The 24,675-nt window shown below is 43.6% G+C and overlaps 2 protein-coding genes across 2 annotated transcripts; both read right to left on the bottom strand.

Annotated features, from left to right (window-relative positions):
- Positions 1-8,771: 8,771 nt before the first annotated feature.
- Positions 8,772-10,479, bottom strand: LOC129838082 (carcinoembryonic antigen-related cell adhesion molecule 20-like). Its single transcript, XM_055904785.1, has 3 exons — positions 10,181-10,479; positions 9,638-9,895; positions 8,772-9,227 (listed from the first exon to the last, which is right to left on the bottom strand). Exons 1-3 carry the CDS (start codon positions 10,353-10,355, stop codon positions 9,148-9,150), a joined length of 513 nt encoding a protein of 170 aa, XP_055760760.1. The 5' UTR covers positions 10,356-10,479; the 3' UTR covers positions 8,772-9,147.
- Positions 10,480-12,271: 1,792 nt separating this feature from the next.
- On the bottom strand, positions 12,272-15,894 carry LOC129837115 (carcinoembryonic antigen-related cell adhesion molecule 1-like). Its single transcript, XM_055903030.1, has 4 exons — positions 15,840-15,894; positions 15,137-15,436; positions 14,156-14,437; positions 12,272-12,561 (listed from the first exon to the last, which is right to left on the bottom strand). Exons 1-4 carry the CDS (start codon positions 15,892-15,894, stop codon positions 12,272-12,274), a joined length of 927 nt encoding a protein of 308 aa, XP_055759005.1.
- Between the last annotated feature and the right edge of the window lie 8,781 nt (positions 15,895-24,675).

The raw sequence follows: 24,675 nt of genomic DNA on the forward strand, positions 1-24,675 counted from the left end.
ATGTTTAATAAATGTATCGTACTGTATAGTGTGTGTGTGTCAGGCTCACAATAAACACAAAAAAACGAAATTTGAGAGTGCACTGACCCTTGTGCTGGAGGGGGTACGCAGCTGGAGGTTGAACGTTTGAAGGGGAACGTGACAATAAAAAGTTTGGGAACCGCTGTTTGAATAGGACATACCAGAGGGGGGCATTGTTTACTAGGAATCAAATGTATGCCAGTGTTGAATGTTATGGTTAAAGTTTGCTGCCAGACTTTGCAGAGGACACACTGATAATGTATCTGTGACACTGTGATTCTGTAGCAGCTGATGTTGTGACTTCCTACAAGCCTCTCGGGCTGGTGTTTACTCAACACTCGGTGCTGTGGGATTAATATATAAGTGCCCTCTCAGAGAAGCCCGTTAGACATTTCTCTTGGCTTCTGCTCTGGAGATGTTCTCCTTGAATTCTTGTAATAAACTGAAATGATTTAGATTATTATGATCAACTGCTCTCCCATTTGTTCACCTGGAAAAGCCCCTTCACAACCATTAACCTTTTATGATAACCCAAACCTAAATTATAAACTGCATACTTTATGGACTTCCATTATCATTGCTAACCATATTGGCACGTTTCTCTTTTCTAGAATGGCAACAGTGTGACTATCATGCACAGGAGGTTGGTGGGGCCTTAATTGGGGAGAATGGGCTTGTGGTAATGTCTGGCGCTGAATCAGTGGAATGGTGTCAAACACATGGTTTTCAGGTGTTTGATGCCATTCCATTTGCTCTATTCCGAACGTTATTATGAACCGTTCTCCCCTCAGCAGCCTCCTGTGCTATCATGTATGTTTCCAACCACAGGGAGTGCTACCCAGGGGTAAGATGCCCAACCCCCTGCGGGAGAGGAACGCCCAGGTCAACAAGCTGGTCAAGGAGACCGTGTCCTCTCTCCCCCATGCCTCCCTCCTCAACGTGGACCCTGGCTTTGTGCACTCGGATGGCAGCATCTCCCACCAGGACCTGTATGACTTCCTCCACCTCACCCCTCAGGGCTACCAGGCTGTGTGCCAGCCGCTACACGCCCACCCCAAGGGCCTGCTGAAGAAACAGGCTGAAAACTGAAGACCAACTGATGGAGAACTGATGGCCAATGACCCAATGACCCCCTCACTACATCCGAGGTGATAACCCTGGTCCTGGAGAGCCACAAGAGTACAGGCTTTTAGCACATTCACTGCTTTAAAGACACTTTTTAGTATTTTAGTACAGACTTTTGTTCCAACCCATGATTCAAATAATGATCTAGTCTTTGATTAGTTGAATCACATTGAATGTTTTGAATGCTGGGCTGGAAGAAAAGCCTGAACTTAAAAGGCTTTCCAGAACCAGGGTTGGTAACCACTGCACAACTCTATTCTGTGGGACCGTACTGTAACTCACCACCAAAATGGCTGAGTAGAGGACCGCTAAGCACTAATAGGATCAAACATCTGTGTTAGTAGTCAGGTTTGACCACTTATCACCATTTGAGATTTGATTGAGCTGATTTGAGAGATTGTCCTTCTCTTCAGTTTCATTCTGTATTATGGATATGGTGCACAATATGTCAGGATCTGTCTTTTCTGGCTGATAGATACTTTATAAGAGCTTCCCCACAGAAGGGTTAGGAGAATCAGAAAACCTACCATACTAAAGGTTTGTTTTGTTTCCTCTCAAAATATCAACATGTCTAGTCTTTTTCTCCTCATGTAGCTTAACCTACAGTCCTATTGATCTGATTGGTTACTGATCTGATTGATTACTAATAATATAATTTCCCTTTCCCTTTAATGGTGTCCCATATGTGTTAAGAAACAGAGACCATTTACGGTGACGATGCAAGAAGGCATCACTTGGCCAGTATGCTCCACTGTTAAAGCATTACTTGTTTCCGGTATCTGTTTACCACCGTTGCTTTTTGTTACTTGTGAAGATTTAGGCTAAATATGTCTTATTTTGGCTGCACAAATATGGAGAATGAAGGGGAAAGATATGGTGTATTTGGAGTGAATGATGAGGGCATTTCAAAGTAGCGCTGAGACTGGTGGGTATTTAGCTTGGATATGACATGATACTGAGTCAGTGTGTATGGATGTGTTGTAGCTAGCTTATACTTGTCTTGCACTCTTTATTCAAAGGTAGTCACCCCACGAGACCCAAGACTCCCTATAAAAGGCTGCTTTGACTGTTTGTATATACTGAACATGTAGGCCTACCAGCCTCCGTATTTGACCATGGTTGTGTTGTTGAGTGTTGATTGTGTCAAAATGCAGTGCATTAAAACTAATGAAAGCTTACAGTATGTGTGGACATTGCTTTGTTTGCAGCTTCCAACCACTGAAGTGTGTCTGCATGATGGCTCTGCAAAGAAACGTTTTTAAACCAAAATAATAACATCAATGACCTTAAGCTGTATCTTGTCAAAATTTCCAGTGTGTATGTTCCAGTGTGTGTTTGATTGCTTAATGTACTCAAACTAATGGGTGCAGTGAGAGTACACATGGAACACAACAATGGAGAGATGAATTGGGATGACCAAACAGTTTTATACCTGCATGTGATGTTGTGAGCACATCCAAGATACTGTACCTGTACGTGTTGAGTTATGCCTGAGCAGAGAACCACAAGAGAGCTGTCTAGTGACACACAGTACTGTGATGAGACGTTGGACCCACTCCTTTGTATGGATAGTTGGCAGTGTCAGTTGTCAAAGTGTTTACTAGTTCCACCTTACAGCTTCTAACATGCCCGGAAATGGAAGCTCAAGAGACCAAGTGTAAATATCTGTTTTTAAGTTGGTCTTCAGAGATATCATCGACATGGGGATGAATGATCCAGCCAATCCAGCGTAGCGGTGTGGAGTCCAATACCATGACTGATTAATGGAATCCAGCAAGCACCAAACTGTTATGCCGTGAAAGAATGTTCATGTGAGATTTGACTCTGTGCAAACAGAACTTCTCTAACCCTTTCACATAAACTGTCATTTAGTTTGCTCTAATCACTTGAATGATGATCTGGGCAGCATATTGACCTATCAGATCAATGATGCTTTTATTTCCTCATTGCTTTGCGAGAGGAATATTTGATCATTGTCTTAATGTTTGCCAAGGAAACACAATTACAGTGTCTGGCTGACAGTTTCAAGTGGCCTTCAAGTCTTCAGGTGAACATTCTATTTAATGAACGTTATTTGTTAGTTTGTTCTGAAAGAAAGTATATTTATTGAACATAAGCCATGAAGCCAGAAGAGTGTTTTGCCATCACAGGTCAGTATCATGAAGAACTCTCATCCACCTGTCAGGCTGACTTCACTCATCAATAACACTATGAGGTGTTGTTTTGGCCAATGTCCACTTTTTCCAAAACGCTTGGCGTATATGACAGAATCCACAAGGCAGGTGTAGGTAGGGGCACATGCTTCATAGAACATGGCCCATTTTATCTCAGATTGAGACACACGTCTATATAAAAGGCTGAAGTAACTGCAGAGTTTAGTTGTTCATTCAGTAGTAGCTGCAGAGGTGTGTTTGCACATTCACAAGGATATTGTGGCCAGAGGAATGTGAATAAAGATGCTTTTGCTGTTCTGTGTATTGGCATTCACTGGCCAAGGGCAAGGTAAAGTATTGAACATTCTGTTTGATTTACTGTTGAATGTATTTGGCTTTATAATGTACAGTGAGTTATAGCAGGTTACACGTATTACAGCTGCTACTGGTGTGTATCATATGAGGTGTCTGTGAAAGAACTACATTTAGCTCTTAACTCATATGGAGACTTATAGACATCTGCATTTGAATGTTTCTTTCTGATGTTTTGAGTGTTTCATGAAGCGTTGCAGACAGATAGCCATCTCATAGTAGTTGCATACAGACATCCATCATACAGACACATCCATCATACAGACACATCCATCATACAGAAATTTGCATCGTAGCTTCTGAGAATAATATTGACGAACACACAGAGACAGTGCCTGAGTTTATCAGGAAGTGTGTAGGAGATGTTGTACCCACTGTGACTATTAAAACCTACCCTAACCAGAAACCGCGGATAGATGGCAGCATTCGCGTAAAACTGAATGCGCGAACAACCGCATTTAACCATGTCAAGGTGACTGGTGTAACAGTATAACTTAAAACCGTCCCCTCGCCCGACACGGGCGCGAACCAGGGACCCTCTGCACACATCAACAACTGACACCCACGAAGCATCGTTACCCATCGCTCCACAAAAGCCGCGGCCCTTGCAGAGCAAGGGGCAACACTACTTCTAGGTTTCAGAGCAAGTGACGTAACTGATTGAAACGCTACTAGCGCGTACCCGCTAACTAGCTAGCCATTTCACATCCGTTACACTGGGAACATGGCAGAAAACAAGCAGAGTAGTCATTTCCTCCACAAGGCAATCAAACAGGCAACATGTCAGTATAGAGACAAAGCGGAGTCGCAATTCAACGGCTCAGACACAAAACGTATGTGGCAGGGTCTACAGACAATCACAGATTACAAAAGGAAAACCATCCACGTCGAGGATGTTGACGTTGTGCTTCCAGGCAAGCTAAACACCTTCTTTGTCCTCTTTGAGGATAACACAGTGCCCGCTAACAAGGACTGTGGGCTCTCCTTCTCCGTGGCCGACGTGAATAAGACATTTAAACATTTTAACCCTCGCAAGGCTGCCGACTCAGACGGCATCCCTAGCCGCGTCCTCAGAGCCTGCCCAGACCAGCTGGCTGGTGTGTTTATGGACATATTCAAACTCTACCTATCCCAGTCTGCAGTCCCCACATTCTTCAAGATGGCCACCATTGTTCCTGCGCCCAAGAATGCAAAGATAACTGAACAAAATGACGATCCCCCGTAGCACTCACTTCTATCATCATGAAGTGCTTTGAGAGACTAGTTAAGAATCTTATCACATCTACCTTAGCTGTCACTCTAGACCCACTTCAATTTGTTTACCACCCCAATAGGTCCACAGATGATGCAATCGCCATCATACTGCACATTGCCCTGTCCCATCTGGACAAGAGGAATGTCTATGTAAGAATGCTGTTCATTGACTACAGCTCATCATTCAACACCATAGTACCCTCCAAGCTCATCATTAAGCTCGAGGCCCTGGGTCTAAACCCCGCCCTGTGCAAATGGGCCCTGGAATTCCTGACGGGCCACCCCCAGGTGGTGAAGGTAGGAAACAACACCTCCACTTTGCTGATCCTCAACACTGGGGCCCCATAATGATGCGTGCTCAGCCCCCTCCTGTAGTCCCTATGTCACCCATGACTGCATGGCCAATCACGCTTCCAACTCAATCATCAAGTTTGCAGACATCACAACAGTAGTAGGCTTGATTACCAACAACGATGAGACAGCCTAAAGGGAGGAGTTGAGGGCTCTGGGAGTGTGGTGCAAGGAAAATAACCTCTCACTCAACATCAACAAAACAAAGGAGATGATCGTGGACTTCAGGAAACAGCAGAGGGAGCACCCCCCTATCCACATCGACGGGACCACAGTAGAGAAGGTGGAAAGTTTCAAGATCCTCGGCGTACATATCACTGGCAAACTGAAATGGTCCACCCACACAGACAGTGTGGTTCTGAAGAAGGCGCAACAGTGCCTCTTCAACCTCAGGAGGCTGAAGAAATTTGGATTGTGACCTAAAACCCTCACAAACTTTTACAGAAGTGTTAGATATTACTGCACTGTTGGAGCTAGAAGCACAAGCATTAATATCTGCATTAATATCTGCAATAATATCTGCTAAACACGTGTATGTGACCAATTCCATTTGATTTGAGTAGATCATACAGATTCATCAATCATTTAAAAATATCCATCAGACTTACTGTACATATCCATTAGGATCAACCTCTATCTCTCATCCTCTCTACCAAGGGATTCCTGAAACTGATGTACAACGTTCAGGTGTCAGTGAAGCTACACGTACAGTGGAGGACCCATGGAGAGTTGGAGACCAGATCAACCCCCCCAGACACCATGACAGACTGTGTGACTGTAAGGGTGAGTGATTAGGAACTCAGTGCTATTTGTCCAGTACGTATATTTTAAGGGTATACAGTATTTTGTGATTTTCTTTTCACAATTCTGTCTGTTTCTGGCAGCCCATGCTAGTAATGTTTTTGAATGGCAAATAGTTGGCAGAAACTGAATGGCACTCAGGCTAATACAGCAGTTTACTTTGTGTCACTAAGGGGGGAGGAGAGAGGGCTTGAGTGGAGGCTGCCTCTGCCAGGAGTCTGCCAAATCCTACCGCAAGCCCAGGAAGGCCTGTAAGTAGCCCTGTGTTTCTCTAACACTAACAGCAGTACATTGAAAAGTTACTACAATACTTGTTACAATGGACTCTCTCAAAGTCACCAATCTGTGTATCTCTCTCCCATCCCATCCTCTCCGACCTATACACAACCCAGTTGTGGCAATGTGCCGAAGGAAAGGATTCAAGAATCAGTGGAAATGCCAGAAGATCATGGAAAGGGTAGACAGGTCAAAGGGTGATCAAGGCAAAAACTTAATGAGTATTCCAATTTAAAGAGTTGATCTTTAATAACTTCTTTATAAACCTTGTAACCATGTTTTGTAATCTCATGTTGCTCGCTCAAGAACCATGACTGTTTTTGTTTATAAAAAATATATATATAATTATACTCCTTTGAAATACACATTTTTATAACAAGTTTCACTATGTGTGTGGAGAGAGTTACAAGGCCCATCAACATCAGACCACCTCTGGACTGGAATGGAGGGACAGGTGAAGGGCCTGAGAGAGAAAGAAGAATGGGAGAGAAGGGAAACAAAGAGAATGGGAGAGGAGGGGGACAAAGAATGGGAGAGGAGGGGACATAGGGAATGGGAAAGGAGGGGACATAGGGAAAGGGAGAGGATGGGACATAAGGAATGGGAAAGGAGGGGACATAGGGAATGGGAGAAGAGGGGACATAGGGAATGGGAGAGGAGGGGACATAGGGAATGGGAGAGGAGGGGACATAGGGAATGGGAGAGGAGGGGACATAGGGAATGGGAGAGGAGGGGACATAGGGAATGGGAGAAGAGGGGACATAGGGAATGGGAGAGGAGGGGACATAGGGAATGGGAGAGGAGGGGACATAGGGAATGGGAAAGGAGGGGACATAGGGAATGGGAGAGGAGGGGACATAGGGAATGGGAGAGGAGGTGACATAGGGAATGGGAGAGGAGGGGACATTGGGAATGGGAGAGGAGGGGACATTGGGAATGGGAGAGGAGTGGACATAGGGAATGGGAGAGGAGTGGACATAGGGAATGGGAGAGGAGTGGACATAGGGAATGGGAGAGGAGTGGACATAGGGAATGGGAGAGGAGGGGACATAGGGAATGGGAGAGGAGGGAACATAGGGAATGGGAGAGGAGGGGACATAGGGATTGGGAGAGGAGGGGACATAGGGAATGGGAGAGGAGTGGACATAGGGAATGGGATAGGAGGGGACATAGGGAATGGGAGAGGAGGGGAGGCAGGGAGGCAGAGTGAGGATGTTAAAAATAAATATACAGTGTATACATCTTCTTGATTTATGTCTGTACCCCCCAGTTCACCATATGTCTGTATTGCATTTCCATGATGCATGAAAATGATCCTTGCACAAACACGTACGCAAACTAGAACCAAATTGAATTATACATAATAAAAACAATATTGTGACATTTAATTACTCATTATATCCCACCTAGGTCTTACTATAACAACCTACCCACTTACCAGTGACATCCAGACTAATGGTCTTGGACATTGAGATGTTAGTTAGAGGGTTCTTGGCCACACAGGTGTATATCCTTGCATTTTTCAAGGAGATGCCTACAGCCATCAAAGTACCAGTCGCCGACAATGACTTGTTGATGTATTTCCACCAGTACTCACTGGTCGGCCGGGAGTCGGCTGAGCACTTCAGATTGGCATTAATTACAGAGCCAATCACCACTAATCCTGGGCCAGAGATGTTCACACTCAGAGGGCCATCTACAGAGAGAGGTTCAGAGAAGTGGGGTCATAATAGGGAAAGTCTAAACAGAATCCTTGGGACATCCAACTCTGACATCACCCCATTGAAGTTGAAATATGAAATGGTTAAGGTAAGGGGTAAGGTTAGGGTTAGGTAAGCGTTATGGTTAAGGTTAAGATTTAGGGTAGGGATCAAATGCTTATCTTTTAAAATATTTTACCAACAGATTAAAACGCCAGTACTTACAGTTCACGGGATCGAACCTGGGTCTGTGATGATGCCTCTAGCGCCTGCAATGCAGTGCCTTAGACCGCTGCGCCACTTGGGAGGCCCAAGAACCACATTTTTTCACAGCGATTCTGACGATAAAGAAAACACCAAAGATTGCCCCATTCAGTAATACAGGTGTGAAAAGACAACACTTTATTTTAGACAATAATTAATGTAGAGGAAATATAAACATAAGACAACAGCACAAGCCTGCATCTCCTCTGAGGATTTACAAGCTATACATTTAATATGTGAAAAACAACCCATGTTTTACATAAACACCAGCTAAATGTATTATCATTTGAAACATAAGTTAAATAAACCTGAATTTGTACTTGAACAGAGTTTACATACATGATCATACACAGAAAGGGACTCAGTGAATGGACTCCAGGGCAATAGTTACAGTCATAAGGGCAGTGAATATCTAAGGACATTTAATTAGAAACAGAAATAGGCAGTGCAGCTGAGCAGCGGATGTTTGCCCCTTCAATGATCATGTTGAAGACCAGTTTTCAAGATTTTGGTTTTTATTTATAGAGATGATTGACACAAAAACACGTTGTAGGGGTGGGTTCTATTCTAAGGGGATAGACCCCTCCCATCTGACCTCTTGTTGACTCTCTCCTCACAATCTAAAAGCATTGGAAAGGAGCTGAGCATACTAAACCCAGCCCTATGGTGGCAAGAAGGGGCAATTACAATATCAACAAAACCACTTATTTCTATCCAGTCCTTTTTCAGATCAACAATGTGAGTCAGTGAGGGTAGAGGGAAGGGAGTGATTGGCTCCCAACCAGCAGACAGACATGCAGTGTGCTTACTGTGGTGGTCTCAGTGGTTGATCAGATGCAGAGAGAGAGGGCTAGCAGGGCCATCAGCATCAGACCAACTCTGGACTGGAATGGAGGGGCAGGCGAGTGGCCTAGGAGAGAAAGGAGAAAGGGAGAGAAGGGGAACAAAGATAATGGGAGAGGAGGGGGATAAAGAGAATGGGAGAGGAGGGGGACAAAGAATGGGAGAGGAGGGGGACAAAGAATGGGAGACGAGGGGACAAAGAGAATGGGAGAGGAGGGGGACAAAGAATGGGTGAGGAGGGGGACAAAGAATGGTAGAGGAGAGGGACAAAGAATGGGAGAAGAGGTGGACAAAGATAATTTGTTTTAGTTCACCATATGTCTTTATTGCATTTCCATGATGCATGAAAAGGATCCTTGCACAAACAAGTACACAAACTAGAACCAAATTAAATTCAACATAATAAAAACAACTTTGTGACATTTAATTACTCAGTACTTCCCACCTAGGTCTTACTGCAACAGCCCACCCACTTACCAGTGACATCCAGACTAATGGTATTGGACATTGAGATGTTGGTCACAGGGTTCTTGGCCACACAAGTGTAGTCCCCTGCATTCTCCAAGGAGGCGATAACAGACATCATAGGACCAGTCCCAAGCACTGATTGGTTGTTGAATTTCCACCCGTACTCGCTGGTTGGCCGGGAGTCAGCAGAGCACTTCAGTGTAGCTGTGATTACTGAGCCAATCACCACTGAGACTGGGCCAGAGATATTCACACTCTTAGGGCCATCTACAGAAAGAAGTTTAGAAAGGGGGGTCAAAGTTGGGAAAAGTCTAAACGGGATACTTGGGACATCCAACTCTTACGTCACCCATTGAAGTTGAAATGTAAAACGGCTAAGGTAAGGGTTAAGGTTAGGGCTAGGAAAAGGTTAAGGTAGGGGTTTAGGGTTTAAGCTAGGGTTATCCCAAGTATCCCGGATAGCACTAACCATCATACCAGTGGTGGGTTTCTGACTGTTTCTACATTATATAAAGTGTATCTTTTAAAATATTACTAAACACCAGTACTTACAGTTCACCAGTAGCTGGTATTTAGGGCTGGTGTGTGGACCAAAGAGGTTGGTGGCAACGCACTGATAGTTTCCATCGTTAGACACCTTGACTGGACTGAAGTGCAGAGAGTTGTTAGAGATGGTGATGTCAGAGTTCAAGGTGTTGTTCAGGACCAGAGACCGGTTGTCCTTCATCCAGTAGATGGTGTCATAGTGCCCGGTGACGTCACAGGTCAGGGTTAGGTTGTCAGATGCTATTGGTAATTTGTTTCGTTTCACCGTCACCGACGTTATAGCCTCTGTGAGGAGAGAGGAAGTGTATTGCTTTATGTACGGTATCAAGATTTGTCATTTGATCAAATGGTTAGTTCCAGCAACGCAATAGTTGGATATAAAAAACATCTATATATATATAAAACAAATGGTTGTATGATCTGATGGATTGTAAATGACTGTTTTATATTACTGTTTTATATATTTCCTGTTTTATATCATGATATCCTCTTAGTATGAATAGAAATCAGTCAATTGAAATACATTCATTTGGCCCTAATCTATGGATTTCACATGACTGGCCAGGGGTGCAGCCATGGGTGAGCCTTGGAGGGCATAGGCCCACACACTGGGGAGCCAGGCTCAGCCAATCAGTATGAGTTTTTCCCCACAAAAGGGCTTTATTACAGACAGCAATACTCCTCAGTTTCAACATCTTTCCAGGTGGCTGGGTCGCTGGTCTCAGACGATCCCGCAGGTGAAGAAGCTGGATGTGACAGTCCTGGGCTGGCATGGTTACACGTGGTCTGCGGTTGAGAGGCCAGTTGGACGTACTGCCAAATTCTCTAAAACGAGGTTGGAGGCAGCTTATGGTAGAGAAATTAACATTAAATTCTCTGGCAACAGCTCTGGTGGACATTCCTGCAGTCAGCATGCCAATTGCACGCTCCCTCAAAAAATTAGACATCTGTGGCATTGTGTTGTGTGACAAAACTGCACATTTTATAGTGGCCTTTTATTGTCCCCAGCACAAGGTGCTCCTGTGCAATGATTATTCTGTTTAATCAGCTTCTTGATATGCCACACCTGTCAGGTGGATGGATTATCTTGGCAAAGAAGAACTGCTCACTAACAGGGATGTGAACAAATTTGAGCACAACATTTCAGAGAAATAAGCTTTTGTGCATAAGGACCCTTTTTTAGATCGTTTATTTCAGCTCATGAAACATGGGACCAACACTTTACAAATTGTGTTTATATATTTTTTCAGTGTATGTATAAAGCTGTAGTTTTGGTTATTTTGTATGATTCATATGTTTATTGTAACTGAGTGTTCAAAACATTAAAAACACATGCTATTTCCATGACATTACTGACCAGGTGAATCCAGGGGAAGGCTATGATCCCTTATTGATGTCACTTGTTACATCCACTTCAATCAGTGTAAATTAAGTGGAGGAGACAGAATACAGAAGGATTTTTAAGACTTGAGACGATTGAGACATGGATTATGAATGTGTGCCATTTAGAGGGTGAGTAGGAAAGACAAAAGATTGAAGTGCCTTGAACGGGGTATGGTATTAGTTGCCAGGCACACTGGCTTGTGTCATGAACTGCAATGCTGCTGGGTTTTTCACGCTCAACAGTTTCCCGTGTGTATCAAAAATGGTCCACCACCCAAAGGGAATCCAGCCAACTTGACACAACCGTGGGAAGCATTGGAGTCATAAAAAAAAGAGACTAATACACTCTATATATATTTAAACTCACGTTTCAGCATCACTGTGCCTCCTGAAGAAAGCACAGTGATTACTGGGAGTTTATATATAGAGAGTATATATAGAGTGTGCGACTCTATAGCTTACAGTTTATTCGCCGTTAGTCAGCACCTCTACACATAATCATTTTCTCTCGGTGTGCACCAGCTCATGCTTTTTATTGGAAGCATTGGAGTCAACATGGGCCAGCATTCCTGTGGAATGCGTTCGACATCTTGTAGACTCCAAGCCCCAACGAATTGAAGCTTTTCTGAGGGAAAGTCAGTATTAGGAAGGTGTTCCTAATATTTGGTATACTCCGTGTATTTTGCGATATTTGTCCTCTTATCAGATCGGAAATTAACACAACAAAGCAAAGAATCTGTAGTCTGATTTACCAATGATGGTGAGCATCTTGGAGGCAGTGCTGTTTCTGTCAGTGAAGTTGTTGAAGGCCACACAGGTGCATTCCCCATGACTGGCTAAGGTCAATGGGCCAGTCTCATACTCTGAGCCAGTCGCCACCTGGGAGCCATTGAAGAACCAGCTGAACTGGCTGGGAGGCTGAGAGGAGGCTGAGCAGTTGAAGGTCACTCTTTGTTCTGTTTCGGCAATGGGTGCACCAGCTATCACAGGTTGCTTGGGTCCATCTGTGAAAATCAGACAACAACATCGAAACATTCAACTATAACTACCTTATGGTTGATTATTGACTTCTTAATATGTCATCACAGTTATTACCTTCTCTAACTTTGACAAGAATACGTCCCCATTATTACTTACAATTCACTAGGAGTGTGTAGCGGGTGCTAGTTCTGTTGCTCACACTATTTCTGGCCATACACTGATATTCTCCATAGTCTGAATGCTGTACAGGGTTGAAGGCCAATGTTCTGTTGTCGAAAGAGACGTGTGTTCTGTTATCTAGACGCACTGACGTGCGGTTCTTCCACAGGTGAATGGAGCTAGGATCACCGACAATATTGCAAGTCATTGTAAAGGAGTCACCCTCTATCGCCTGGTTTCCACCGGTGCTTATGGACACTGAGGTTATTGGCGCTGAGAACAAAGTGAAAATGTTTCAACGGTCGCAGTTGGTTTAACGGCTGCAGAGGGATTATTTGTTCTCACGAAAGTACACCAAACTAATCAATTAAAGGATTAAGGTTAGACCGAGACTCACCAATAACAGTGAGCATCTTGGAGACAGTGCTGTTTCTGACAGTGAGGTTGTTGAAGGCCACACAGGTGTACTACCCATGAAGAACCATTGAAGAACCAGCTGAACTGGCTGGGAGGCTGAGAGGAGGCAGAGCAGTTGAATGTCACGATGTGTCCTGTCATCGCTAATTCCGGACTAGTTACAGCAGGTCTCTCTGGTCCAACTGTTAAACACAAGACAGTATGGTTAGTCTTATGGTTTGACTATTTTGACAAAGATTAGTAAGTAAGTAATCTTCCTGAAGCCTTGGCTTGTGCAAGTTGGAACAGCTCATAAGAGCAGGAGCCCATCTCCTGTTTCTGTAGCGTGTTGCAGCTTGATGTATTAGTACAGTAACCGAAAGGTTGCTGGGTCAAATCCCCGAGCTGACAAGTTAAAAATCTGTCATTATGCCACTGAGCAACACAGTTAACCCACTGTTCCCAGGGCCCCGAAGACGTGGATGTCGATTTAAGGCAGTGCCACGCACCTCTCTGATTCAGAGGGGTTGGGTTAATTGCGTTAGACACATTTCAGTTGAAGGCATTCAGTTGTACGACTGACTGGGTATCCCCCTTGCCCTTTCCCTAGTCTATCACAGGCCCTTACCCCCAATCTATCTCCTATCACAGGCCCTTACCCCCAATCTATCTCCTATCACAGGCCCTTACCCCCAATCTATCTCCTATCACAGGCCCTTACCCCCAATCTATCTCCTATCACAGGCCCTTACCCCCAATCTATCTCCTATCACAGGCCCTTACCCCCAATCTATCTCCTATCACAGGCCCTTACCCCCAATCTATCTCCTATCACAGGCCCTTACCCCCAATCTATCTCCTATCACAGGCCCTTATCCCCAATCTATCTCCTATCACAGGCCCTTACCCCCAATCTATCTCCTATCACAGGCCCTTACCCTCAATGATTTGGGATGAAAATAGGCATATTACATCATTGCAGAGAATGCTGGCTCTCAATGACAAGGTACAATCCATGTCTGTTGTGTATGACTCATGTGTACTGCATACTCTGATACTCACATCTAACATTGAGGTCAATGGGTTGGCTGGTGCCATTGCTGATTCCATTAATGACCTCACATCTGAATGGCCCTTCATCGTATCGTGTCACACTGACTATGGTGAAAGTGCTGTTCCCAACACCAAGCCGAACTCTGTCACTGGCTGCAACCTCTGAGCTGCCATTCATCCAGCGGTATGAGAGGGAGGTGCCAGAGGAGACGGAGCAGGTGACAATGGCAGTGTCGTTCAATTCCACTAGATCAGTGGCATTGGCTCTTAGAGTCACATTAGAAATGGGCTCTGTGGGTGAGAGAATAGAATAACAACCATATACGGTAGTTTATATTTGTTTCACACTAAAATTAGTTTTGGAAATCTAAATATGCTATTATATTTACTTATTATAGAGACTAAGTTATAGGTTTGAGCACTGTAGAGCCCTTTGCACACACATAAAACGTCTTGTGTAGGTCTTATTTGAAAATGTATATGAACAGTTTGCTCATACTCTGATCTGTTCAGTTTCATTATTTTCAAAGGTATTATGAAGGTCAACTTCACTATAGGTTCAGAAAACATTGACACGTTTAAGAGTTAGCTTTCCATGTCAGGAAAATTACTTTTATTATTATGACAGAATCATTGATAGATAATCTGCATCAGTGGAGGCTGCTGAGGGAAGAACGGCTCATAATAATGGCTGTAACGGAGTGGATTGAATGGTATTCATATTCATAAAAACATGTGTTTCATATGTTTGACAGCATTCCATTCACTTCATTACACTCAATTCCAGCTATTATTATTAGCTGTCCTTCCCTCATCAGCCTCCTCTGATGTGCAAGCATGTTTGCATGTGGACCTGCATGCAAGTAAGTATGTGAATGGGTAAGTAAGTGTGCAGGTGAGCATGTGTATGAGGAAGTGACCGTGTGTGCTATTGAGAGGGAGTCTACCTTCATAGAAAGATAAACAGACAGGCAGAGGTCAGTTCCTTACCCTGGACAGACAAGGTCACCACAGCGGTCAGGACTGGCTCCATTCCCTGCACGGTATATCGTCCTGAGTCATTGAGTTGGAGAGAGCTTATGGACAGCTCTGAGGAGGAGCGGTTGAAGGAGACTCTGCCTCGATAACTTGTACTCATAATACTGCCACTAGGATAGAAAAGTACGATGGTTGTAGTTTCATATGACCAGGTCCCTATGTTGATGGGGCTTTCGGGAACTAGGTTCAGTGTGACATTACTGCCCACAGCTAAGGGGTTCATAGAGGGAACCACCACCTGGCCAGAGACATCTAGAAGAGGATGGATTGATGAGTTTAGTTCATGTTTTGAGATATTATTAATCAGTACAAAAGTCTTTAAAGCCCTTTAAATATTTAAATTGAAATGATTCAAATCTTCAGACTATGTCACTTTAACAGAAATACAAGCTTTCGTTTACAAATTAGTGCCTTCAAGTTGAACGCACAATTTACAACATGACCTAGTATCTATGTCTAATGTCTACTCTAGACATTGTTGTCAATGGCAGATAAATAGAAATCTCCATCTTTCTAACTAGATACTGTTTGACTGAAGTGCATCAACCAAATAGAGACATTTGAACAACCTGTTACTTATTTAATCAAGTGTTTATACCATAAAGCACAAATAGGCATCAATATATTCCCAGAATGAGCATATTGTCTACTTTACCTGTATTGAAGTTGAGCAGCACCAGGATGAGAACCCACACCAGAGGATGGTCCATAGTTCTGCCACTTATCAAACACCACGGATCAGAAATGAACGGGACACTTTCCTATTAACCAAATTACTCTCCCGCCATCTTGTTAAATCCAAACATGTCAATACTGCACAGTCACTGTCTCCTCTCAATCAACAAATAGTCAGGTGATGCCAATGTACCTGCCCACCCTACCTGTCGCCAGAACACACTCACCCAACTACCCACACCCTGTTATGCCCACATACCTTTTTCCCACTGTGTTGTTTGTTGACACACAGGGGTGTTTTCATGTTGATTATGGTTTACTGTAAATCTGATCAACTCTGTCTGTACTATACGGGTCCTGGGAGAAGGCTGGATGGTACATGGCCAATGAGGCCGGGGATAGGTCCTCTGACCTTGTTGAAACTCATGATCCATCCACAGCGGCTAAGGCAATGTGCGCTCATAAGACACGGTTCACACTGAACCTGTCAAGAAAACACTTACAGTGCCGTGAAAAAGTATTTGCCCCCTTTCTGATGTTCTATATTTCTCCACAATTTTGATACCGAATTTTATCAGATCTTCAACCAAATCCCAATATTAGATAAAGGGAACCTGAGTTTACAAAAACTATTTTATGTTTGTAACGAAAAAAGTTATGCAACACCCAATTCCCCGATGCTAAAAAGTAATTGCCCCTTTACACCCAATAACTGGTTGTCCCACCTTTAGCTACAATGTCTGCAACCAAACTGAAGTACATCAGTATTCAGACCCCTTCACTTTTTCCACATTTTGTTACATTACAGCCTTATTGCTTATATTGATTATATAAGCAATTGTCCTCATCAATCTATACACAATACCCATAACGACAAAGCAAAAACAGGTTTGTAGAATTTTTGCAAACGTGTTAAAAAGAAAAAACAGAAATAGCTTATTTGCATAAGTATTCAGACCCTTTGCTATGAGACCCGAAATTGAGCTCAGGTGCATCCTGTTCCTATTGATCATCCTTGAGATGTTTCTACAACTTGATTGGAGTCCACCTGTGGTAAATTCAGGTGATTGGACATGAATTGGACAGTGCATGTCAGAGTAAAAACCAAGCCATGAGGTCGAAGGAATTGTTCGTAAAGCTCCGAGACAGGATTGTGTCAAGCGACAGATCTGGGGAAGGGTACCAAACAATCATTCTTGTGGAAGAAGTTTGGAACCACCAAGACTCTTCCTGAGCTGGCCGCCCGGCCAAACTGCGAGGTGACCACGGACCCGATGGTCACTCTGACAGAGCTCCAGAGTTCCTCTGTGGAAATAGGAGAAAATTCCAGAAGGGATGCCATCTCTGCAGCACTCCACCAATCAGGCCTTTATGGTAGAGTGGCCAGACGGCAGCCACTCCTTTGTAAAAGGCATATGACAGCCTGCTTGGAGTTTGCCAAAAGGCATTCAAAGGATGCTCAGACCATGAGAAACAAGATTCTCTGTTCTATTGAAACCAAGATTTGTCATGAATGCCAAGCGTCACGTTTAGGGGAAACCAGATAGCGCTCACCACCTGGCCAATACCATCCCTACGGTGAAGCATTGTGGTGGCAGCATCATGCTGTGGGGATGTTTTTCAGCGGCAGGGACTGGGAGACTAGTCAGGATCGAAGCAAAGATGAACGGAGCAAACTACAGAGAGATCCTTGAGAAAGGATAACTTGTTCCAGAGCGCTCAGGAACTCAGACTGGGGTGAAGGTTCACCTTCCAACAAGACAGCAACCCTAAGCACACAGCCAAGACAACGGAGGACTGGCTTCGTGACAAGTCTCTGAATGTCCTTGAGTGGCCCAGCCAGAGCCCGGACATGAACCCAATCGAACATCTCTGGAGATACCTGAAAATAGCTGTGCAGCGACATTCCAAATCCAACCTGACAGAGCTTAAGAGTATCTGCAGAGAATAATGGGAGAAAAATCTTCAGTCAAAATTATACCCTCATACCCAAGAAGACTCAAGGCTGTAATTGCTGCCAAAGGTGCTTCTACAAAGTACTGAGTAAAGTATCTGAATACTTACGTAAATGTGATATTTAGTTTTTAATTTTTAATAAATGTGCAAAAAATTCTAAAAATATTTTTTGCTTTGTCATTATGGGGTATTGATATATGATATATATATATTTTTTTTTCATCCATTTGGAATAAGGCAATAACGTAACAAAATGTGGAAAAGGTGAAGGGGTCTGAAAACTTTCCAAATGCATTGTATATGGTACTTTTTTATACACCATTCGCATGACAAAGATGAAATATTTATATATATATGACGTGTGTATTCCACCCCTACCTTATTTATATATATATATATATATATACAGTTGAAGTCGGAAGTTTACATGCACTTACAGTTGAAGACGGAAGTGTACAAACACTTAGGTTGGAGTCATTAAAACTCGTTTTTCAACCACTCCACAAATTTCTTGTTAACTATAGTTTTGGCAAGTCGGTTAGGACATCTATTTTGTGCATGACACAAGTAATTTTTCCAACAATTGTTTACAGACAGATTATTTCACTTATAATTCACTGTATCACAATTCCAGTGGGTCAGAAATTTACATACACTAAGTTGACTGTGCCGTTAAACAGCTGAAAATTATGTCATGGCTTTAGAAGCTTCCGATAGGCTAATTGACATAATTTGAGTCAATTGGAGGTGTACCTGTGGATGTATTTCAAGACCTACCTTCAGACTCAGTGCCTCTTTGCTTGACATCATGGGAAAATCAAAAGAAGTCAGCCAAGACTTCAGAAGAAAAGTTGTAGACCTCCACAAGTCTGGTTCATCCTTGGGAGCAATTTCCAAACGCCTGAAGGTACCACGTTCATCTGTACAAACAATAGTACGCAAGTATAAACACCATGGGACCACGCAGCCGTCATACCACTCAGGGAGGAGACGCGTTCTGTCTCCTAGAGATGAACGTACTTTGGTGCGAAAAGTACAAATCAATCCCAAAACAACAGCAAAAGACCTTGTGAAGATGCTGGAGGAAACAGGTACAAAAGTATCTATATCCACAGTAAAACGAGTCCTATATTGACAAAACTTGAAAGGCCGCTCAGCAAGGAAGAAGCCACTGCTCCAAAACCGGCATAAAAAAGCCAGATTACGATTTGTAACTGCACATGGGGACAAAGATCGTACTTTTTGGAGAAATATCCTCTGGTCTGATGAAACAATAATAGAACTGTTTGACAATAATGACCATCGTTATGTTTGGAGGAAAACTGGGGCCGCTTGCAAGCCGAAGAACACCATCCCAACCGTGAAGCACGGGGGTGGCAGCATCATGTTGTGGGGGTGCTTTGCTGCAGGAGGGACTGGTGCACTTCACAAAATAGATGGCATCATGAGGGTGGAAAATATGTGGATATATTGAAGCAACATCTCAAGACATCAGTCAGGAAGTTAAAGCTTGGTCGCAAATGGGTCTTCCAAATGGACAATGACCCCAAGCATACCTCCAAAGTTGTGGCAAAATGGCTTAAGGACAACAAAGTCAAGGTATTGGAGTGGCATCACAAAGTCCTGACCTCAATCCTATAGAACATTTGTGGGCAGAACTGAAAAAGTGTGTGCGAGCAAGGAGGCCTATGTCTATGGAGATTGCATGGCTGTGTGCTCGATTTCAAACACCTATCAGCAATGGATGCGGCTGAAATAGCCAAATCCACTAATTTGAATGGGTGTCCACATACTTTTGTATATATAGTGCATCTACTATGGAAATGTAGTAGATACCCAATGGGGCCTGGTGGTAGAGAGGAACCAGTCGCTTGAAGGGATATTCAGGGAGTGTCACATGGAATGACGCTGGAGAGACGAAGCAGGTACAGGGAATAAAACATTTAATAAATAATGGACAAGGAACAAAAGAGAGAGAGAGAGAGAGAGAGAGAGAGAGAGAGAGAGAGAGAGAGAGAGAGAGAGAGAGAGAGAGAGAGAGAGAGAGAGAGAGAGAGAGAGAGAGAGAGAGAGAGAGAGAGAGAGAGAGAGAGAGAGAGAGAGAGAGAGAGAGAGAGAGAGAGAGAGAGAGAGAGAGAGAGAGAGAGAGAGAGAGAGAGAGAGAGAGAGAGAGAGAGAGAGAGAGAGAGAGAGAGAGAGAGAGAGAGAGAGAGAGAGAGAGAGAGAAAGAAAACAATTAACATAAACCAGAGGGAACACAATTCTGGAAAAGGATAAAGACAACCAGTTTCGATTAAAACGTGTCTAAAACAATGGTGGAATTCTACCGATACAAGCCATTTGAATATGGCTGACCTTCAAACAACCATACTCAATACAAACAGCTGGATTTAGATGATGGTGTAGATGAAGTACAAACAGACACAAGGACACACACAGGTCCAGACTCAAACAAAACCTGTATCTCTATGCCATATCAGACAGGCAGAATTGTTGTATTACACTTCAAGTCATGGTGGAAGCTAGGCTATCTTAACAGCAGTTACAGTATAGACCCACAGGGCCTTCAGGATATTACTTGTCTAATCTAACTAATCTAATAGTGAACTGGGCTGATGTCTCTGATTCACCTATCACAGTGAGGGTGGAGGTGGCTGTGAGCTGAGGGCTGGTGCTCTGGACCACATAGACCCGAGTAGACCACCGTGATGGAGGTCAGTGCCCCGAGACAGATGTCCACCGAGGCCCTGCCGTTATGGCTCAGGAACACGGCCTGCTGGCGCCCCGACCAGGTCAGGATCTGAGCGCCACCTACAGCCCCCACTCTGCAGCTGCGTAGCCGAAGACAGCGGCAGGGTCACCGTGTTGACACCACAGCCCGGGTTCTCAGAGGGAAGCATCTTCACAGTGCTGGAGCTCAGCACACCTGGAGAAGAGTGGAAAGATGGGTCTTTAGCATCCAGTGGTCAACAATCCTGGTCCTGGAACACAACAGGGTGTACTCACTTTTGTTTCTCTTCCAGCTAATCAGTTGCTGATTAAGACATACATCATTTTAATTCACAGTTTCTAGTAATTTTGAAGTGATATTATCACATCCCTAACTATCCCTAACTATAACATTTTCCGCCAAGATAGAACTGCCAAAGGGGGCGGTGTTGCAATCTACTGCAGAGATAGCCTGCATAGTTCTGTCTTTCTATCCAGGTCTGTACCAAAACAATTCGAGCTTCTACTTCTAAAAATTCACCTTTCCAGAAACAAGTCTCTCACCGTTGCCGCTTGCTATAGACCACCCTCTGCCCCCAGCTGTGCCCTCGATACCATATGTGAATTGATTGCCCCCCATCTATCTTCTGAGCTTGTACTGCTAGGTTACCTAAACTGGGACATGCTTAACACCCCGGCCATCCTACAATCTAAGCTTGATGCCCTCAATCTCACACAAATTATCATTGAACCTACCAGGTACAACCCCAAAGCCGTAAACACGGGTACCCTCATAGATATCATCCTAACTAACTCGCCCTCCAAATACACCTCTGCTGTTTTCAACCAAGATCTCAGCGATCACTGCCTCATTTCCTGCATCCGTAATGGGTCTGCGATCAAACAACCACCCCTCATCACTGTCAAATGCTCCCTAAAACACTTCTGTGAACAGGCCTTTCTAATTGACCTAGCCGGTGTATCCTGGATTGACATTGACCTCATCCCGTCAGTAGAGGATGCCTGGTTATTCTTTAAAAGTGTCTTCCTCACCATCTTAAATAAGCATGCTCCGTTCAAAAAATGTAGAACTAGGAATAGATATAGCCCTTGGTTCACTTCAGAACTGACTGCCCTTGACCAGCACAAAAACATCCTGTGGCATTCTGCATTAGCATTGAATAGCCCCTGTGATATGTAACTTTTTAGGGAAGTTAGGAACCAATATACACAGGCAGTTAGGAAAGCTAAGGATAGCTTTTTCAAACAGAAATGTGCATCCTGTAGCACAAACTCAAAAAAGTTCTGGGACACTGTAAAGTCCATGGAGAATAAAAGCACCTCCTCCCAGCTGCTCACTGCACTGAGGCTAGGAAACACTGTCTCTACCAGTAAATCCACAATAATTGAGAATTTCAATAAACATTTTTCTACGGCTGGCCATGCTTTCCACCTGGCTACCTCTACCCCGTTCAACAGCCCTGCGCTCCCCACAGCAACTCGCCCAAACCTCCCCCACTTCTCCTTCACCCAAATCCAGATAGCTGATGTTCTGAAAGAGCTGCAAAATCTGGACCCCTACAAATCAGCCGGGCTAGACAATCTGGAACTCTCTTTCTAAAATGATCTGCCGAAATTATTGCAACCCCTAATACGAGCCTGTTCAACCTCTCTTTCGTATCATCTGAGATTCCCATAGATTGGAAAGCTGCCACGGTCATCACCCTCTTCAAAGGGGAAACACTCAAGACCTAAACTGCTACAGACCTAAATCTATTCTACCCTGCCTTTCTAAGGTCTTTGAAAGGCAAGTTAACAAACAGATTTCCGACCGTTTCGAATCTCACCATACCTTCTCCGTTATGAAATCTGGTTTCAGAGCTGGTCATGGGTGCACCTCAGCCACGCTCAAGGTCCTAAACGATATTATAACTGCCATTGATAAGAGACATTACTGTGCAGCCGTATTCATCGACCTGGCTAAGGCTTTCAACTCCGTCAATCACAACATTCTTATTGGCAGACTCAACAGCCTTGGTTTCTCAAATGATTGCCTTGCTTGGTTCACCAACCACTTCTCCGATAGAGTTCAGTATGTCAAATTGGAGGGCCTGTTGTCCGGACCTCTGGCAGTCTCTATGGGGGTAACACAGGGTTCAATTCTCGGGCCGACTCTCTTCTCTGTATACATCAATGATGTTGCTCTCGCTGCTGGTGATTCTTTGATCCACCTCTACGCAGACGACACCATTCTGTATACCTCTGGCCCTTCGTTGGACACTGTGTTAACTAACCTCAAGATGAGCTTCAATGCCATACAACTTTCCTTCCATGGCCTCCAACTGCTCTTAAATGCAAGTAAAACTAAATGCATGCTCTTCAACCGATCGCTGCCTGCACCTGCCTGCCCGTCCAGCATCACTACTCTGGACGGTTCTGAATATGAATATGTGACAACTACATGTATGGACAACTACAAATACCTAGGTGTCTGGTTAGACTGTAAACTCTCCTTCCAGACTCACATTAAACATCTCCAATCCAAAATTAAATCTAGAATCAGCCTCCTATTTCACAACACAGCATCGTACACTCATGCTGGCATACATATGAAACTGAAATGTATCTCCCTGAGTTACTTGTATTATTGAAAAATAAGACGGTGCCTTGTATCAAAGCCAGTAGAAGTACATGTGGGACTCTTCCTCTTGTCTCCCCCATTGTGTTTAGGTGGTCTATGAGTGCTCCTACACTTTTATATTAGTACATATCTTTATATGCCAGTGTCCATCATATAGTACTTGTTCTTGTCAAACTACAACAGAGGTCTAATATTTAGTCATTTTTTTCCCTGCAAACATTTTCCTTGGTTTCATGGTGTGAATGACCAATTAGGGTAATCTGATTGACAAATGATGACAGAGAATATGTGTGATCTCCGAGTTGCCTATCCCCCTTCATCCCTCCTGTCTGTCTCCTTCACACTTTGATACAGTAGGTAGCCTTATTGTGGCAATGGCATTGTAGTAAAGAATCATTACAAATATTCTCAGCGATCAATTAGACATCAGAAAATATATATATAAATAGGATTACTTCTATACTATTTAATTCTGTGTAGTTTAAGTCTATATTTTCTGACGACAGCTTTACTGGTTAGGAACAAGGCTACAGTCTCTTACAAAACACCATGACAACAAAATGTGTTAAATGTTTATAATGTAGTCAGCAAGTACAGAATAGAACGGTACATACTGTACATCAAGTATCATATATATCGTGTCTGTGATATTGTAACGTAATACTTTAGCATTGACATTCCCATTTCACAATTTTCCCAAATATTGAGAAATCTCCCTCTGTTATTCCTGTCAGTGTGTGTAACAAGGCAAAAACACATTCCCTTCACATCTCCCAGGTCAACACCTGTAGAATTGTGTAATCTGTGGGGACAGGTCCCTATCAGGGAACACTTGAGCACAGCTATGTGTCTATGCCAGATCAGGTTTGATTGATGAACAGTGGAGGATAATGTGTTTTTTTGTAACCTTTATTTAACCAGGCAAGTCAGTTAAGAACAAATTCTTATTTACAATGACGGCCTACACGACCAAACCCGGACGACGCTGGGCCAATTGTGCACCACCCTATGGGACTCCCAATCACGGCCGGATGTAATAGAGCCTGGATTCGAACCAGGGACTTTGGTGACACCTCTTGCACTGAGATGCAGTGCCATAGACCTCTGCCTGTTGTTATCTAACTGTCCAACCGAGGAGCATGAATAGAGGAGCAAACTGGTCATGCGAAAGACATTCAGCTATTCTATGAAACCAACATAAGTACCCACATGCTGTATTACAAAGCTTTCAGGTTGAGGGTAAGAGGTCATATTAACCAACATAAAGCCCTGAGGGAGAGAACAGGCACCCAATGATAACAACATCAAAACATGAGAGCTGAGATGAACAGTGGGACATTGTACTAGTCTCTATTCAGAGCCTAAATGTGCTTCCTGCTCGTGTAACAAGTGTTGTATTTCATGTCATATAATTACACAAATCTGAACAGTTCCCATGCCTGATATTAATGTACATTCCTTTTGTTGGTGTTTGTGCCCTTTTTAATGTCACACACTTCCTTCTCCTTCT

The sequence above is a fragment of the Salvelinus fontinalis genome, chromosome 38 (assembly GCF_029448725.1).
Source record: "Salvelinus fontinalis isolate EN_2023a chromosome 38, ASM2944872v1, whole genome shotgun sequence".
Classification (NCBI taxonomy): domain Eukaryota; kingdom Metazoa; phylum Chordata; class Actinopteri; order Salmoniformes; family Salmonidae; genus Salvelinus; species Salvelinus fontinalis.